The sequence below is a fragment of the Oncorhynchus clarkii genome, chromosome 22 (genome assembly GCF_045791955.1).
Source record: "Oncorhynchus clarkii lewisi isolate Uvic-CL-2024 chromosome 22, UVic_Ocla_1.0, whole genome shotgun sequence".
Taxonomy (NCBI): Eukaryota; Metazoa; Chordata; class Actinopteri; order Salmoniformes; family Salmonidae; genus Oncorhynchus; species Oncorhynchus clarkii.
Genome location: NC_092168.1, coordinates 28,287,251 through 28,305,245, shown reverse-complemented (window position 1 = coordinate 28,305,245; position 17,995 = coordinate 28,287,251). Strand labels below are relative to the sequence as shown.

General features: G+C 42.3%; 1 protein-coding gene across 1 annotated transcript; it reads left to right on the top strand.

The window, feature by feature from the left end:
• The first annotated feature begins 1,970 nt into the window (after positions 1 to 1,970).
• LOC139380733 (acyl-CoA-binding protein-like) lies at positions 1,971 to 6,070 on the top strand. The gene is made up of 4 exons (XM_071123713.1): positions 1,971 to 2,108; positions 5,036 to 5,153; positions 5,253 to 5,315; positions 5,533 to 6,070. Exons 1-4 carry the CDS (start codon positions 2,100 to 2,102, stop codon positions 5,604 to 5,606), a joined length of 264 nt encoding a protein of 87 aa, XP_070979814.1. The 5' UTR covers positions 1,971 to 2,099; the 3' UTR covers positions 5,607 to 6,070.
• Positions 6,071 to 17,995: the final 11,925 nt, after the last annotated feature.

Sequence of the window (17,995 nt, the reverse complement as noted above, 5' to 3'; positions counted from 1 at the left end):
TGACTGTACTTTTGCTTATCCCATGTGTAACTCTGTGTTGTTTTTTTGTCGCACTGCTTTGCTTTATCTTGACCAGGTGACAGATGTAAATGAGAACTTGTTCTCAACTGGCCTACCTGGTTAAATAATGGTGGGGAAAAAAATACAACGAGATTTTACTGCAAACGAGTTACAGGGGGTGTTGAATGGTAGTGTCCTGTCCCCCCAGGGCGTTGGCCTGGTGTAGGATCAGATAGGGTTAAAATAGGGGAATGGGGTAGTGCCTTTTTTATGAGTATAGGGGGTTAGTTGGCAGGGTAAATGTTTTCCTTTTACACGTGTATCAAAGTATAATGGATGTATTTATACTCCAGTCCTGTTGGTGGCACTAATGGAACACATTGGATGCCAACTTCTGTTAAACCCCACCAAAGAAGAACACAGCACCAAAGCCAAAAAAGCTTTCTCATTTTGACAACGGATGCTGGTCCAGCAGGATTAATTAATGAGTGAATATCACAGCCAATCAAAACACTGCTGCTTAAGTAATACTGTGAAACAATTATTCCACAACTATTGCAAATATATTATGGACATTTTCTGAAATTACAATGCAAAAATTATTTAAAAATCCGATGAGAGATATCATAAGGCTACCCTCACACAGCCGATTTGGAATTACATGATCCATTGCGAACGTGCATAAAGATGTTGGAATTCAGATATGACATAATTTTATCACTATACACTGGTCGTCACTAGTTACCACAGCCACAAAGTCGTAAACCCCGCCCATTTCTACAAGTTATCTTCAAAAGTTTGATTTTAAACCTAACCTTAACCACACTGGTAAGCGTATGCCTAACTCAAACCTTTCTATTAAAGACTAAAAACCTGCTGTTTGTATTTTTTTTATTTTTAATCTAGCCAATTTGACCTTTGTGGCTCTGGTAATTAGGGAAACCCTATCCGCTGAATGTTTTAACTACAGCGCGAGACATGGTTCAATGCCCCCCAATAAATCAGCACAATCTACTTTTTCGTTTTTTCTAATTACTGGCACCTTGAAGCTAAAATTGGCGCAATGTGTATAGTGTGCTTTTGAACATACAAAAAAGGTAACAAGAGAGCAATGTACAATAAGGCGAATTTAGCAAAAAAAATGAATTTGTTGTAAGTGTATGTGGGCCGCATCTTCATGCACCTCCCCATTGATGTTTACTGATCATGAAAAGCGTGCAGTTTCTTGTATTAACTTTAAGCTCCATGCGCAATTGTTTTGCATGGAATATTCGGAAAGGTGGTTCTGACCATGCTCTTCAAGTGGTGATGATATTACAACCAAAAAGTTAATTTATTTAACAATCACTTAAAACAGGTGGTTTCAGCGGCGCTGGTGATCGATCTCCTTGCCGGGAAAGCAGGCCAATCGAACGTTATTCACCTAATTGTGACGTTTTAATGACAACGACCTATTGGAGAAGACTGTGTTGTCTTTAGTAGAGATACATATTTAATTGTTGCAGACACACATCCCCATGACCCCGTGCCCTACTTTAGTGGGACCACTACTCGTGCCAATGAATTCAGGGATTTGATTGGTTACCTTTACTCACCCCAACTAACTGAGATGTTGCGTGAATGTCATTCGTTAAATCTACCAATGGAATTGAGGGGCGGTATCGCCTCGCACAGTAGCGAAACGCTTGGAGGAACAGATCACTGTGTCGTGAGTAAACATTAGCAACAATAGTCGGCGGTTTGCCTTCAAAATAAAAGTCCCGAATTGATATACCGATACCAATACCGATGCAAACCGATAACGCTAAACAAGGTTGGAATGTTATATACATTCAACAAAATACAATAAGTAGTTAATTTGACACAATCGCACTGTGAATGTATAGACTTCAGAACGTTGGGCACTTTATCCGTTTGCATGTTTCAATGGGTGACTTTTATTTTTAAGGCGAACCTGCCGATTCCACTATTGTTGCTCACGCTGTTGCTCACGATACACACATTAGGAACGGTCTACTCTCCTTTCCGTTAGTTCTGGGCTGTGGACGCCAGCAGTGTTCTGTGACTGTACTAAGGGCCTTCAAAAGGAATTGAAAACCATGTCTGAGGTTTGGATCGAATTTGTATTTTGTTTTACATTATATTGTGGCTAGTTACCATAACATGCATAGGTAGTTGTATTATTATTATTATTATTATTGTAGAGACCCGCACAGACAGCGGTTTGATTTCCTGGTCCAAGAGCAGTTTCACTAACATGTCGACTAGGCTTTGTCAGCTAACGGTAAATTAGCCTACTAGCTAGAACACAAGTAAAGAGCGTATCGTTTTTGCCAAACTAGAGTTGGCACTTGACCTGGCACCACTAATTATAGTAACTTAGTTACTAGTTATCCCCCTCGGTCTTGTGGCAATTTTTTATTAAACTGGATTAATGTTATTGCCTTTAAAAAGGCGCAATGCCCTTGCTTCCACCCGATGAAACCACTATTTCATTTGTTTGGCAGCTCAATATCTAGCAAGCTAATGTTACTGGCAAACCAGAGTGCCAGAGGATTGCCTGGCTTTGGCACTTCTGTCACCCTGCTTGAAGGGTGTGGTGCGGCTTTGACATAGCCCAAGGCACTGATTGTGTGTGGACTTCACACGCGCCTCTGTTGTATATGATTGCTTGCGTAATATCCTGGTGAGAAGAAGCATGTGAAAGTAATTATATCTAACGTTGACTAAAGTCTAGCTTGTTCTTATAGGATGAAGACATGTTGCCGTTTTGCGCAGCTCTTATAATCACATTGTCACTCGAAGGCTCGCGCCCGGAACGCAGGGTCATAAACTCCCATTTAATAAACCCATTATTGAACAACTTGCAGAAAACAAATGGCAAGCATCTGTGTTTCTGGTTAGAGGAATGAATGTATATATAAATTAGTCACGTTATATCTGTTTACATATACCTAAATATGTATAGGTCCAAGAGGCTTCTAAACAGCTTCTACCCCAAGCCATAAGACTCCAGAACATCTAATCAAATGGCGCCCCCCGCTACTCTGTTTTATCTATGCATACTCACTTTAATAACTTTACCTACATGTACATATTACCTCAATTACCTCGACTAACCGGTGCCCCCGCACATTGACTTTGTACTGGTACCCCCTGTATATAACCGTGCTATTGTTATTTTACTGCTGCTCTTTAATGATTATTTTTAGGTATTTTTTCTTAACTGCATTGTTGGTTAAGGGCTTGTAAGTATTTTATTTTCACCGGTTTGTACTTTGTCCCTTCAGCTCATGCCCTCTGCCTCTCACCTGGGGGCATATTCATTACGCATATTCTGTCGCAAAACATTTCTTAAAACGGAAGCTAACGAAACAGGGCGGAACCTAACTGAATTTGTCAAATAGAAACTCTCGTCTTACGTTGCTTGCTTCCGTTTGGTTCTTAAAACGGTAAATGTTTCCGTAATGAATACCCCCTTATAAAAGTTCACAGGTGAGTTGTAGCCAGGACGATAGATAATATTTTCATCAGTGAGTTTGGCAACCTGATCTCTGTCCTCCTATTGAAGCGGAGGCCAAAGCATATTGGATATCTGTTTAGCTGAGTAGATTAGATTACATTGGTTTTAGCTGGGTCACATTTTTAGTGTGTTGCCTCACACATATTGCAACATTAAAACTCAAGACCTTGGCTGTTTTATTTATTTTTTAGTTCAGATAATGTGTTTGTTTAGCCATTACCTTCAGGCCAGATTATTTTGTAGTTAGCTGCTAAACTTTCATACATAAGCACCATGCCGGGTTGTCTCTGCATCGACCTAGGCTCAAATGAGCATTATATTTGCATTGATACACAATGCTTTTGTATCTGGCAGGACTGTAAATGGTGGGCAATGCAAAGCTTTTTCCCTGGAACTGTTTTGTGTATAACATTTACAATGTCTGAGTGAGCAGGTGCAAAGCTAATAGATGCACAACACCTTTTTGGAACTGTTTTTTTTTATTGAACCCTTATCTAACTAGGCAAGTTAGTTGAGAACAAATTCTTATTTACAATGACGGCCTGCCCCGGCCAAACCCTAACCCGGACGACACTGGGCCAATTGAGCGCCGCCCTATGGGTCTCCCAATCACGGCCGGTTGTGATACACCCTGGAATCAAACCAGGGTGTGTACTTATGCCTCTAGCACTGAGATGCAGTGCCTTAGACCGCTGTGCCACTCAGGAACCCCAATACACTTAATGTGTTGTCTTTTAAAACCTGCCTTGGAGGCTGTACAGATAAGGGTTGGGTACTTTCCCCAGGTTATTACCTCTACTTGGACTCTGACCAGGGTGATTTTACCAGGGTGAAAGCAACATCCAGGCCATCTGACACCAAACATTTCAGTGACACTAATAATGGCTAAACTATAAGTGGAGGCAACAGACTGCCTATGTTCTTAGGCTATACAAAAGGAAAAGCAACCAGGGTTTTGTCTCTCTTCCCCCTTTGGCACAGTTGGCAGGGTGGCACATCCAGTGTGGCATTTTGTAGTGTTGCTCAAGCTCAGCCCACTCAGAGGACCATTGTACTGCTGGGGGGCGTTGTTTTTTTTCTTTCTTCTTTCTTGGCAGAATAGACCTCCTTTTCAGCAACAATGATTTGTTTCCATACTCAGTAGTTCTGGTTGAGGCCAGTTTCTATGTTCTGCCATTCTGGTCTCCAGTTGCTCACAATGGAATGTTATCTTGACATTGATGTAGTTTTACTGTCTGTAGGCTAAGCCAAATAGACCTATATGAGATCAAGGTTCAATGTACGCCAGTGCTGACTCAATTGCTATCCGGTGATTATCTAGCTTAACCTTTTTCTGACATAGATCTGCTGTAAGGTTGCTGGCATTTTGCAATGAGATTGTACAGGAACCTTTCATGTCTAAAGCCATCATATCTCTCCAATTTCACTTGGAAGCAGCCATTTTCCAGTGTAGGCTTTTCTTTCTCTGTTTAGCTGACTTTAAATCGCATATTTTGCTTCTATCCCACCCAGGCAGAATTTGATAAGGCTGCAGAGGAGGTGAAGCAGCTGAAGGCCAAACCAGCAGATGCAGAGATGCTCAGGGTTTATGCTCTGTTTAAACAGGCCAAAGTGGGCGACGTCAACACCGGTAAGCCAGCATCCAGTGCTTTGTGATACCCCTCAAGTGTAGATGGCTCATTGTATTGAGTATAGTCTGTTGATTGTGTTTTTTACTTTGTTTCTGAAGCTCGTCCTGGGATGCTTGATTTCACTGGGAAAGCCAAGTGGGACGCCTGGGAGAAGGAGAAAGGTGTGTTTCCTGTAGTCCTGCCCACATTTAGATTGTAGAGGGCACGGTTCACCTTAAGTGATTTGTAATTCACAGGGAATCAGATTTAGACAGCTGTGGATCCCTTCAGCTCAATGCATTTACAGTCATAAGTGTACTGGTTGAGCCAGACAATCTTTGAACAGTAACCTGTTATCAGCATGTTTTATGAATGTGTTTTTCCTTGTGCCTCTTATAGGAAAGAACCAAGAGGAAGCCAGGAAGGAGTACATTGCCTTGGTAGAGGAGCTTAAAGGGAAGTACGGAGTCTAAGAACCTACTGACTGGGTTCGACCGCTGGCAGTGTAGAACCATGACCTCTGTGGTCAGCCCACACCTCGTCCCTGTGAGATGCCTTAAATTCCAGTAGTATGCCATTTGCTACAAGACCTGGGGCAAATGCATATGTAAAATACTTTTTAATTCTAGAGGTGTGCTTGGTTTAGCAGAGTAGCTTGCTGGGTGATTTTAGTTGGCACTTTTTAGACTATTCAAATGGTACAAAACAAGAACTCAAGCCCACCTCATGTATTTTACATGTGTTGGACTCAGGTATGTTTGCGACTGTATTGCATGCGAACGCTGTATGCCTAGTGTGGACCACCTATGGTCAAGTTGAGAATACAGGACCGACAAGCCGCTGCTACGGACCGAGTCAAGCCGTCCTCCACCAGCAATTTCCTAGTGAACTGGTTGTACAGCCCAGGAACTCCATAAAGTCTACATTTGTTTTAACATTTCTGTTGTCATGCTTGGTTATTTCATGTGATGAGATCTTACTAACTTGTCTGACTCCGCACATTTAACTAAATGTGTATATTCAGTAAATATAAAACTAAAATCAAGAAGAATACTTTATTGTCCATTTTTACCACCCTGTTTTGTTGCACCATCTCCTTGGGACAAAGGTCTTGAGAAACACTCATTTCTTGAATAATGCTTCCGACAGCTCCCCAATATCTTTATACTTCTTGTAGAAGTATAAATGGTTAGCTTTTCAGTTAACCAATACAGTACCATAAAACCTAGTGGTCAAACAAGGAAAATTATGCCAATTGTTTTTCCACCATTAGATTTTGCCCAGAGGGGATTTTAGAAACACTTAAGGTCTGTTTCGTGTAGGCTTACCACACGTGACATTTTGATAACCGTGTATATCTCTCTAGGACAAAGTGACTTACCAATATATTGTATTTACCCCAAAAATGAAATGCTAATTAGCTGCTAATGTGGCTATCATAACTACAAATGCCATAATGATCTGGACGAGACTGCTGAATCGAGGTAAAGGTAAAAATGTCTGGATTAACTAATGTTAGCTAAACGTAGTAATAAATCGTCTACATTTCTTTAAAATTGACAATTCTGAATGTCTTGTAAGTTTGAAATTGACCTGTTATGTTTCTCATTTGCTAGGTTTTATTGGTATTATGACACCTCCACTGTGGGGCTCTAACAGTGGATCACAGGAGGCAAGTCGAACTTTGCACTGCTTTCTCACTGTTTGAGGCAAAGTTTCTACTCAGAGTGCGTTCATAAAATAATTGCGTGGGATTGGGACTCTTCAATTGCCATATTCTTGCCGCAAAAATCTCTCATGCACTCATGGAATGAACATTCTTCCTTCATGTCTCCTCCTGGCGATAGCAGAGTATCCCGTGACCGGACTTCTAATAACTAAAAAACTACTTGAGTCAATTCTGGCTGAATAACTAGGGGAGGGGACTTCTGAGTTTATTCCAGGAGGAGACTTATGTTTGTTAATCATACATTACCAGTCAAAAGTTTGGACACACCTACTCATTCAATGGTTTCTTTATTTTTACTATTTTCTACATTGTAGAATAATAGTGAAGACAAACAATGAACACATATGGAATCATGTAGTAACCAAACAAGTGTTAATATAAAATATTTATATTTGTTTTAACATTTCTTCAAAGTAGCCACCCTTTATGATGACAGCTTTGCACACTCTTGGTATTCTCAACTAGCTTTGAGGTAGTCACTTGGAATTCATTTCAATTAACAGGTGTGCCTTGCTAAAAGTTCAATTTTAGCATTTTTTTCCCCCTTAATGCATTTGAGCAAATCAGTTGTGTTATGACAAGGTAGGGGTGGTATACAGAAGATAACCCTATTTGGTAAAAGACCAAGTCCATATTATGGCAAGAACAGGTCAAATAAGCTAAGAGAAATGTCAGTCCATCATTGACTGACCTTAAAGTAATCTGGAAAATTTCAAGGACTTTGGACGTTTTTTCAAGTAGTCGCAAAAACCATCAAGCACTATGATGAACCTAGCTCTCATGAGGACCGCCACAGGAAGACCCTGAGTTACTTTTGCTGGAGAGGATAAGTTCATTAGAATCACCAGCCTCAGAAATTGCGGCCCAAATAAATGCTTCACAGAGTTCAAGTAACAGACACCTCTCAACATCAACTGTTCAGAGGAGACTGCGGGAATCAGGCCTTCATGGTTGAGTTGCTGCAAAGAAACCACTACTAAAGGACACTAATAAGAAGAGACTTGCTTGGGCCAAGAAACACAAGCAATGGACATTAGACCAGTGGAAATCTGTCCTTTGGTCTGAGGAGTCCAAATGTGAGATTTTTGGTTCAAACCGCTGTGTCTTTGTGAGACGCAAAGTAGGTGAACGTATGATCTCTGCATGTGTATTTCCCACCGTGAAGCTTTGAGAAGGAGGGGGGTGCTTTGCTGGTGACAGTCTGATTTACTTAGAATTCAAGACACACAACCAGCATGGCTACCACAGCATTCTGCAGCAATACGCCATCCCATCTGGTTTACACTTAGTCCCACTATCATTTGTTTTTCAACAGGACAATGACCCAACACACCTCCAGGCTGTCTAAGGGCTATTTGACCAAGAAGGAGAGTGATGGAGTTCTGCATCAGATGACCTAGCTTCCACAATCACCTGACCTTCACCCAATTAAGATGGTTTGGGATGAGTTGGACCGCAGGGTGAAGGAAAAGCAGCCAACAAGTGTTCAGCATAAGTAGGAACTCATTCAAGACTGTTGGAAAAGCATTACAGGTGAAGCTGGTTGAGAGAATGTTCAAAGCTGTCATCAAGGCAAAGGGGGTCTACTTTGAAGAATCTAAAATATATTTTGATTTGTTTAATACATGATTCCATGTGTTATTTCATAGCTATGTTTTCACTATTATTCCACAATGTAGAAAACAGTAAAGATATAGAAAAACCCTTGAATGAGTAGGTGTGTCCGAACTTTTTACTGGTACTATACACCTAAACTAAACTGCCACTGTACTTTCGATATCCTAAAAGACTCGTTTCACCGCCGCTTTTGCCTCTTGGGCAAGTGGAGACTGTTGCAGGGAATACAACTCCATGACAACTATTCAGATCAAGTTAAATACTTGGGCAATGGATATAGTCCGGGTAGCCATTTGATTAAATGTTCAAGAGTCTTATGGCTTGGGGGTAGAGGCTGTTTAAAAGCCTCTTGGACCTAGACTTGGTGCTCCGGTGGCTGGAGTCTGACAATTTTTAGGGCCTTCCTCTGCCACCACCTGGTATAGAGGTCCTGGATGGCAGGAAGCTTGGCCCCGGTGATGTACTGGGACGTACGCACTACCCTCTGTAGTGCCTTGTGGTCGGAGGCTGAGCAGTTGCCATACCAGGCAATGATGCAATCTGTCAGGATGCTCTCAATGGTGCAGCTGTAGAACCTTTTGAGGATCTGAGGACCCATGCCAAATCTTTTCAGTCTCCTGAGGGGAATAGGTTTTGTCGTGCCCTCTTCACAACTGTCTTGGTGTGCTTGGATCATGTTAGTTTGTTGGTGATGTGGACACCAAGGAACTTGAAGCTCTCAACCTGCTCCACCACAGCCCCATCGATGAGAATGGGGGCTTGCTTTGTCCTCTTTTTCCTGTAGTCCACAATCATCGCCTTTGTCTTGATCACTTTGAGGGAGAGGTTGTTGTCCTTGCACCACACGGTCCTCCCTATAGGCTGTCTCATCGTTGTCGGTGATCAGACCTACCACTGTTGTGTCATCGGCAAACTTAATGATGGTGTTGGAGTCGTGCCTGGCCGTGCAGTCATGAGTGAACAGGGAGTACAGGAGGGGATTGAGCACGCACCCCTGAAGGGCCCCTGTGTTGAGGATCAGCGTGGAATTGAGGAGAAAAAGGGGGTAAAATAAATAAATAAATAAATACAACAACTTATAAATGCCTCATGAGCTTTGTTCAACTGTCGTTCCTCATCAGAACACAAAATATGAAGCTTGTTTTACTAATGTTTGTAAACAAAGTAAATGTAAACACTATAGTCTCAAAACATGGTTAAAACCATAATTTTGGATATGCATGGTCAGTCCTTGCAGTCCCCCATCTATGAATTTGAGTGGTTGGATTGATTGATATGTATCAATAATTAATGAGCTTTGAGAATCTTATGAAAAGTACTATATAATTTTTTATTAAGTCTGGTAAGACTTTTTCCATTTGTTTGCTTATGAGCTTTGATATTATTCTCACAATTTATTACACATATGGGTTTGTAATCAGCAGGGGACTCTCTGGGACTAACTGAGATAACTGTTTGATAGATGGAACTAAGAAGAACTGAATTACGAGTTGTCATTTGTGTAAATAGTGCCACTACTTTGTCCCAGAATGTTAAATAGGACTCTTTTGGAAAACAATACATTCCTTGTGCTTTTCTCCACGCTAATATTTTAACAGGGTCTAATATTTATTTTTGGGTGATCTGTTTTTAGTGATTATTTTTTGTCTGCTGATATTTGCTTCTGGGTTGTGAGTCTAAGATCTTAGACGGGACACAAGCCGACAACATCCAGTGAAATTGGAGGGCTCGCAATTAAAATAAATAACCTTAATATTAAAACATTCATGAACATGTATCATTTAAAAGCTTAACTTCTTGTTAATCTAACTGCGTTGTCAGATTTTAAAAAAGGCTTTACGGCAAAAGCGTACCATGCGATTGTCTGAGGACCGCACCCCACATCAACCTACTTTTCAACCAGCACAGGCTTCACAAAATCACAAATAGAGATGAAATAAATCACGTACTTTTGAAGATCTTCCTCGGTTTGCAATCCCAAGGGTCCCAGCTACAACATGGTCGTTTTGTTAGATAAACTGACTTTTTGGGATAAAGAAGGACTTTAGTTGGCGCCATCGATTTCAGTAATCCACTCGTTCAACATGCAGACAAAAGGAGCCCAAAAAACTTTGTCCAAACAAGTCAAACAATGTTTCTAAACAATCCTCAGGTACTCTACAATGTAAATAAACTATAATATTTCATACGGAAAGTAGTATGTTCAATAGGAAAGGAAAATGTGTATGCTCGCGCACCGAAAGACTGATTTTCTCCAGGTGGTCTCATAACAATATTTTTTTTCAAAAAAGAAGCACGAAACCTTGAATAAAGACTGTTGACATCTAGTGGAAGCCATAGGAATTGCAATCTGGGAGATGGATTCACATAGAAACCATAGGTTTCCATAATAAGAGCCCCATTCTGGTCGGATTTTTGCCTGCCATATCAATTCTGTTATGGTCTCAGACATTATTTTAACAGTTTTAGACACTTCAAAGTGTTTTCTATCCAATGCTACCAATTATATGCATATCCTGGCTTCCTGGCCTGAGTCACAGGCAGTTTACTTTGGGCACGTCAGTCATGCGGAAATTCAGGAAACGAGACCCTATCCCAGAGGTTTTAAGATCCGTCCAACTGTTGTTTAATTCTGTTTTATATAGATTTTCATAAGCTTTTAAAAATGGTAATTTATTGTGCTGTTTCTAGTTAACGCATTTGTACCCATCTTTTAAAATTATAACTAGTTTGGCGTGTTTTTGTTTAGTGAGGTCTGCGAGATGTTAACCAGTATGCCATTAAATAGTATGATTTATTGAGTTTAACCTGCAGTTGTTGGCTCTTTTCAAAAGTAAAATATGATATTCCTGCTTAATAAGTTCAGAAATTACATTTTTCTTGTTTCCCTTTGTTATGGTCTTTGTTAAGCCTATGATTTGTTCCCTCAAATGCCTACGGTCTTATTTCACATGAAAGAATGCACCCAAGGTATTCTACACAGCTGGATCTGGTATTCAAGTTTCTCCTTCTTAATCACATGATTCAAACTCTGCTGGAGAGCGACATAACCAAGGTTACTGGGATCAGGACTAAGGGGGTGGCGGTGGGCTTGTGTCGCTTGTTGGTTTCCCTGGCCAGTGTGGGAGCCATCTTCTGCCTGGAGTTACTGGTAATGTTGCAAGTGAGTGAGGGCCGGGACTCGGGAACGGTGGTGGGGCCTGGGGTCGGCTCTGGTGCTGGTAGCAGCTATGCTGTCGGCGGGGGATGTGATTGTGTTTGTGGCTCTGCTCTGGCAGCACACCTCTCCCTTGGGCTTCACCCTCACCTTCTGGTGCCAGTTTACCGTAATGTTCCTGCTCTTCCTCAACAGCGGCGGGTCATGTCCATCACACAGCCATGTTGGCGCCTGGCCTCCCAAGGTACACTATATGACCAAAATGATGCCGAACATTTCATTCCAAATCATGGGCATTAATATGGAGTTGGTCCCCCTTTGCTGCTACAACAGCCTCCACTCTTCTGGGAAGGCTTTCCGCTAGATCGGTGGCGGTTCTAGCCCCTTCCCCCACAAATAAATAATCATAACATTTAAAACTATATAGATATAAATATACAGAAATAAGACTCAGATATCAAAAAGTAGTAACAAAGACAATTAGAAACAAATTGTAGTATATAAATACAAATAAAAAAGAATGTAATTATTACACTATTGCTAACAAAAAACACACAAATAAAACTAAATTGAACAAATTCTATATCACACAAACACACAAATAGATAACGCACTTATAAAGAAGAGAACCTGATTATTACACTATTGCACTTCAAACAAGAAAAAAAACTAAATTGCAACTAATTGCATTACTAATTGCATTAGTACTGTACAGAGTTAGAGGTGCGCTATTTGATAGATTCCCCTGCTCCCCCTACCTCAGGATTCCAGTGGGGAGACCTGAGGTCAACCTACCCCCGCCCCCTTCCCATCTCGTACCTCTGAGTGGGAACCCTTCCCAGGTAGTTGCCTAGCTGCCTAGCTCACAAACTAGAACCAGGGTGCCCACTCCGACAAGGTTCATTGACCCACAGTCCCACACGGTGACATGATATCATTGACATGACGTGCAAATGAGCGATAGAAAACCGATCGCGCAAATGTCGCCATTCGGAATATTTTTAAAAAATTGTATTATTTTTAATTTTTTTGTGCGGGTGCCCCATCCTGCCCCTGGCAAGATGCTGCCCTGGGCGGCTGCCAATGTCGCCTATGCCTAAATCTGGTGCTGCTCTAGATGTTGGAACATTGCTGCGAGCACTTGTTTCCATTCAGCCACAAGAGCATAAATGAGGTCGGGCACCTATGTTGTGCGATTAGGCCTGGTTCGCAGAAGGCATTCCAATTCATCCCAAAGGTGTTTGATGGGGTTGAGGTCAGGGCTCTTTGAAAGTTCTTCCACACTGATCACGACAAAGCCTTTCTGTATGGACCTTGGTTTGTGCCCAGGGGCATTGTCATGCTGAAACAGGAAAGGGCCTTCCCCAAACTGTTGCCACAAAGTTGAAAGCACAGAATTGTTTAGAATATCATTGTATGCTGTAGAGTTACGATTTCCCCTTCACTGGAACTAAGGGGCTTAGTCTGAATCATGAAAAACAGCCCCAGACCATTATTCCTTTCCACCAAACTTTACAGTTGTCACTATGCATTCAAGCAGGTAGCGTTCTCCTGGCATCCGCCAAACCCAGATTTCTCTGTTGGACTGTCAAATGGTGAATCGAGACTCATCACTCCAGAGAACGCGTCTCCACTGCTCCAGAGTCCAATGGGGGTGAGCTTTACATCACTCCAAATGACACTTCGCATTGCGCATGGTGATCTTAGGCTTGCGTGCGGCTGCTTGTTCATGGAAACCCATTTCATGAAGCTCCAGGCGAACAGCTATTGTGCTGACGGTTTGGAACTCGGTAGTGAGTGTTGCACTTGGCAGTCTCGTTCTGTGAGCTTGTGTGGCCTACCAGTTCGCGGCTGAGTCGTTGTTGCTGCTAGACGTTTACACTTCACAATAGCATCAATTACAGCTGACCGGTGAAGCTCTAGCAGGGCATACATTTTACGAACTGACTTGTTGGAAAGGTGGCATCCTATGATGGTGCCACGTTGAAAGTTACTGAGCTCTTCAGTAAGGCCATTCTACTGCCAATGTTTGTCTATGGCGATTGCATGGCTGTGTGCTCGATTTTATACAGCTGTCAGCAACAGGTGTGGTTTAAATAGCTCAATCCACTTATTTGAAGTGGTGTCCACATACTTTTGTATATATAGTGTATATACTGCTCCAGTCTCCATCGCTTCCACCTCCTCTGGACCTCATACTGAACCTGGGGAGTGTCAAAGTTAAACACCCGGGTTCAGTCAATCCCCTCTATTCACTATAACCTAGAACATTAACTGTGTGGGTGTCAACTTACCTCTCCATTCAGAAAACAGTATAGAACTGCTACTACAAACCCTTAGAATAGAACAAAGCACAGCCAAATATTGAGGTATACTTAATGTATCCCCAAAAATAGATCCACTGGAAGTTTGTACATGAAATGTACTCTACGTATAGTACACCCACAGAGGTGGGATAAAGGCACTACAGTACCTGAGTGGAGGTCGAAAGCCAGCTCAATTCCATATTTCATTTACTTTATGTGGGAGAAATGCAAAGAGGACGTAGTGCAAACCAGAGAGAGATACCAAAAGGAAGGTGGACATAGCAAGCCTGAAAATAAAGATATACAACTACATAAGATATCATCAACATGGCAAAAGTGGGGTTTTTTCTGTAGCTGTTAATTGTTTTTGTCAAACAGAATAAAAACACTCACTACCTGTACTGGTCAAACTAATTCACATGCATGTCCTGTATCCGTAACATGGCCACCAGGATTCTTATGATACTCAGGAAAAAACAGAAAGGTAACCTAAATAAGAGACTGATTTTGAGTGAGGTGCTGACTAACAGAAAATCACAAACTTGGTTATGGGGTCAAAGGTTATGTCAGAACTCACAACAATGAGGAGGAGAACAGGAACTCTGAGAATTCACCAGATCCCCTCGTCTCCCAGCACCTTTACAACCGGGGGGAATAAACACACTATAGGTGGGGAGCATATAAGCATTCTGACATGAATACTTGAATACAGACATAACCTACTCTTCATTCTCATGGATATATTTTGCCAAGCTCCAGGCTACTATGATGACCATTTGAGAACCTGTAGAGACAATGGAATGGGAAAAGACAGTGATTAGAAGCTCCCAGGCAGAGCTCCCAGACAGGGATAGAAGCACATAGCCAAAATCAATGTAGAAACTTTAACTTTAGCAAACTTGTACTTCATTCTTGCTAATTCATGGTCACTTAAGTAAAAGCTTCTACCGTTTCTATAGTAAGAAAGGCTTACACCAGCCCAGGATGATGTACCACCAGAGGTGCCTCTTCTAGGAGAAGAGGGAGACACTGACCAGGCTGTGTGGGTAGTTTCCCTCGGCCAGCAGCCAGCTGGAGTAGGCCATGATGCAGTAGTTGGATAACATTGTAGCAATCTTACAGCTGACCTGTTGAGGACAGAGACCGACAGGAGAATAAGTCAACTCAACCAGAAGAGAAGGGAGGAAATTAGTCTAGTCTTCTTTTGAGGGTTTTCTAAAAATAGATGCATGTTTTATGATTAGTGCATAGTAAAATAATGATTGAGAGTGATTGGAAGTCTTTGTATTGAGTAACTGGCTGATTGAACATAATTATAGTCTTTTTGTCCGGTTTAGTAATTGGCTGATTGACTGGCTGGTGCGGTCAGTGATTAGGAGACACTGGGTAATAAAGATTATGACTGAAAAGAGAGAGAAATAGAAGAGCCGCTTTCATAATTCCATCCCGAGACAATGTACATAGTGAAGACAGCAGATAGATTGCAGTATTTGCACAAAACTGAAAGCGTGAACCATCACATTTAACCACAGCAAGGTTACTGGGAATATGGTTGAATACAAACAGTGCAGTTATTCCCTCCGGAAGGCAATCAAACAGGCAAAACATCAGTACAGAGACAAAATAGAGTTGAAATTCATGTGGCAGGGTTTATAGACAATCACGGATTACAAAGTGCAGCAGACGCAGCCCGCTCCCCTCTCCGTGGTCGAAGTGAATAAGACATTTAAGCGTGTTAACCATTGCAAGGCTGCCAGCCGTGTCCTCTATCTCTCCCTATCCCAGTTTGCTTGCTTCAACATGTTCACCATTGTTCCAGTACCTAAGGTAAATTAACTAAATAACTATCGCCCCGTAGCACTAGCTTCTGTCATCATGAAGTGCTTTGAGAGGATAATTAAGGATCATATCACCTCTACCTTTTTTTATTTTACCCCCTTTTTCTCCTCAATTTCGTGGTATCCAATTGTTAGTAATTACTATCTTGTCTCATCGCTACAACTCCCGTACGGGCTCGGGAGAGACGAAGGTCGAAAGCCATGCGTCCTCCGAAACACAACCCAACCAAGCCGCACTACTTCTTAACACAGCGCGCATCCAACCCGGAAGCCAGCCGCACGGAAACACCGTGCACCTGGCTACCTTGGTTAGCGTGCACTGCGCCCGGCCCGCCACAGGAGTCGCTGGTGCGCGATGAGACAGGGATATCCCTACCGGCCAAGTCCTCCCATACCCGGACGACGCTAGGCCAATTGTGCGTCGCCCACGAACCCAGAGTCTCTGGTGGCACAGCTAGCGCTGCGATGCAGTGCCCTAGACCACTGCGCCACACAGGAGGCCCATCACCTCTACCTTCTAAATGAATGGTACTGTTGAATGTCATTTCTATGTATGAAATGACGTTCACCCTAGACCCACTTCAAGGTGCTTACCGCCCCAATAGATCCACAGACAATGCAATCGCCATCGCACTGCCCAATCACATCTAGATCTGGGGAAGGGTACAAAAAAATGTCTGCAGCATTGAAAATCCCCAAGAACACAGTGGCCTCCGTCATTCTTAAATGGAAGAAGTTTGGAACCACCAAGACTCTTCCTAGAGCTGGCCGCCCGGCCAGACTTAGTAATCGGGGGAGAAGGGCCTTGGTCAGGGAGGTGACCATAAACCTGATGGTCACCCTGACAGAGCTCCAGAGTTCCTCTGTGGAGATGGGATAACCTTGATTGTCCCAGAAGGACAATCATCTCTGCAGCACTCCACCAATCAGGCTTTATGGTAGAATGGCCAGACGGAAGCCACTCCTCAGTAAAAGGCACATGACAGCCCGCTTGGAGTTTGCCAAAAGGCACCTAAAGACTCTCAGACCATGAGAAACAAGATTCTCTGGTCTGATGAAACCAAAATTAAACTCTTTGGCCTGAATGCCAAGCATCACGTTCTGAGCAGAACCAGAACATTTCACACTGTGATTTACTATTTTATTCCACCTGCCCCAAGTCACAATACCACACTGGGAAATGATCTGTTCCTAAAGGACACCAAATTAAAATAGCAGGTTTTACCCCAGACATTGACATGTTATTTCATAGGTTTTATTCTGCCCATATATGTACTTTCTCACCAAGGCTGATGGTATTGCCTATAGGCATACATCACTGTAGAAGTCACAATTTCAGCTCGTCCCAGCTTACTTCCCAAATGTTACAAATGTTTTCACCTATCATGGCGCTGGAGAAGATGGCTGACGTTTTATGTGCTCCTAACCAACTGTGTTTTTTGTTCGTTTTTTTTGCATTGTTTGTAACTTATTTCGTACATAATGTTGCTGCTACAATCTCTTATGACCGAAAATAACTTCTGGAAATCAGAACAGCGATTACTCACCACGAACTGGCAGAATATTTTTTTTCCTTTAACAAGTCTGACGAGCTGGACGTGAAGGGCATACTGCTTTCCCGGGAACAGGCCCAAATCCCTGTCATTTGAGTGAAGAGAAAACAGAGAAAAACAGGGCGGAGGTTGGGCTGCCTTCTGAGAAATTGTAGGCAATCGAATAAACCCCCACTGCCTTCCGTTCTACTAGTTAACGACGTGCAATCGTTGGAAAAATAAAAATTGACGACCTACAAGGAAGATTAAACTAGCAGCGGGACATTGCAAATATCTTATGCTTCACAGATTCGTGGCCGAACGATGACATTATCAACATACAGCTGGCTGGTTATACGCTGTATAGACAGGATAGAACAGCGGCATCTGCTAAGACAAGGGGCGAGGGACTCTGTATATTTGTAAACAACAGCTGGTGCATGATATCTGAGGAAGTCTTGATCGCCTGAGGTAGAGTATCTCATGATAAGCTGTTGACCACACTATCTACCTGTATTTTTCGTAGCTGTCTACATACCACCACAGACCGATGCTGGCCCTAAGACCGCACTCAATGAGCTGTATTCCATTATAAGCAAACAGGAAAACGCTCCTAGTGGCCGGGGACTTTAATGCAGGGAAGCTTAAATCCATTTTACCAAATTTCTATCAGCATGTTAAAA

What these genes read in the sequence shown, in the direction of transcription:
- LOC139380733 (XM_071123713.1), top strand. An exon ending in AGTGGGCGACGTCAACACCG is followed by an intron (nt 5,154 to 5,252) that starts GTAAGCCAGCAT and finishes TTGTTTCTGAAG; the next exon opens with CTCGTCCTGGGATGCTTGAT. An exon ending in CGCCTGGGAGAAGGAGAAAG is followed by an intron (nt 5,316 to 5,532) that starts GTGTGTTTCCTG and finishes TGCCTCTTATAG; the next exon opens with GAAAGAACCAAGAGGAAGCC.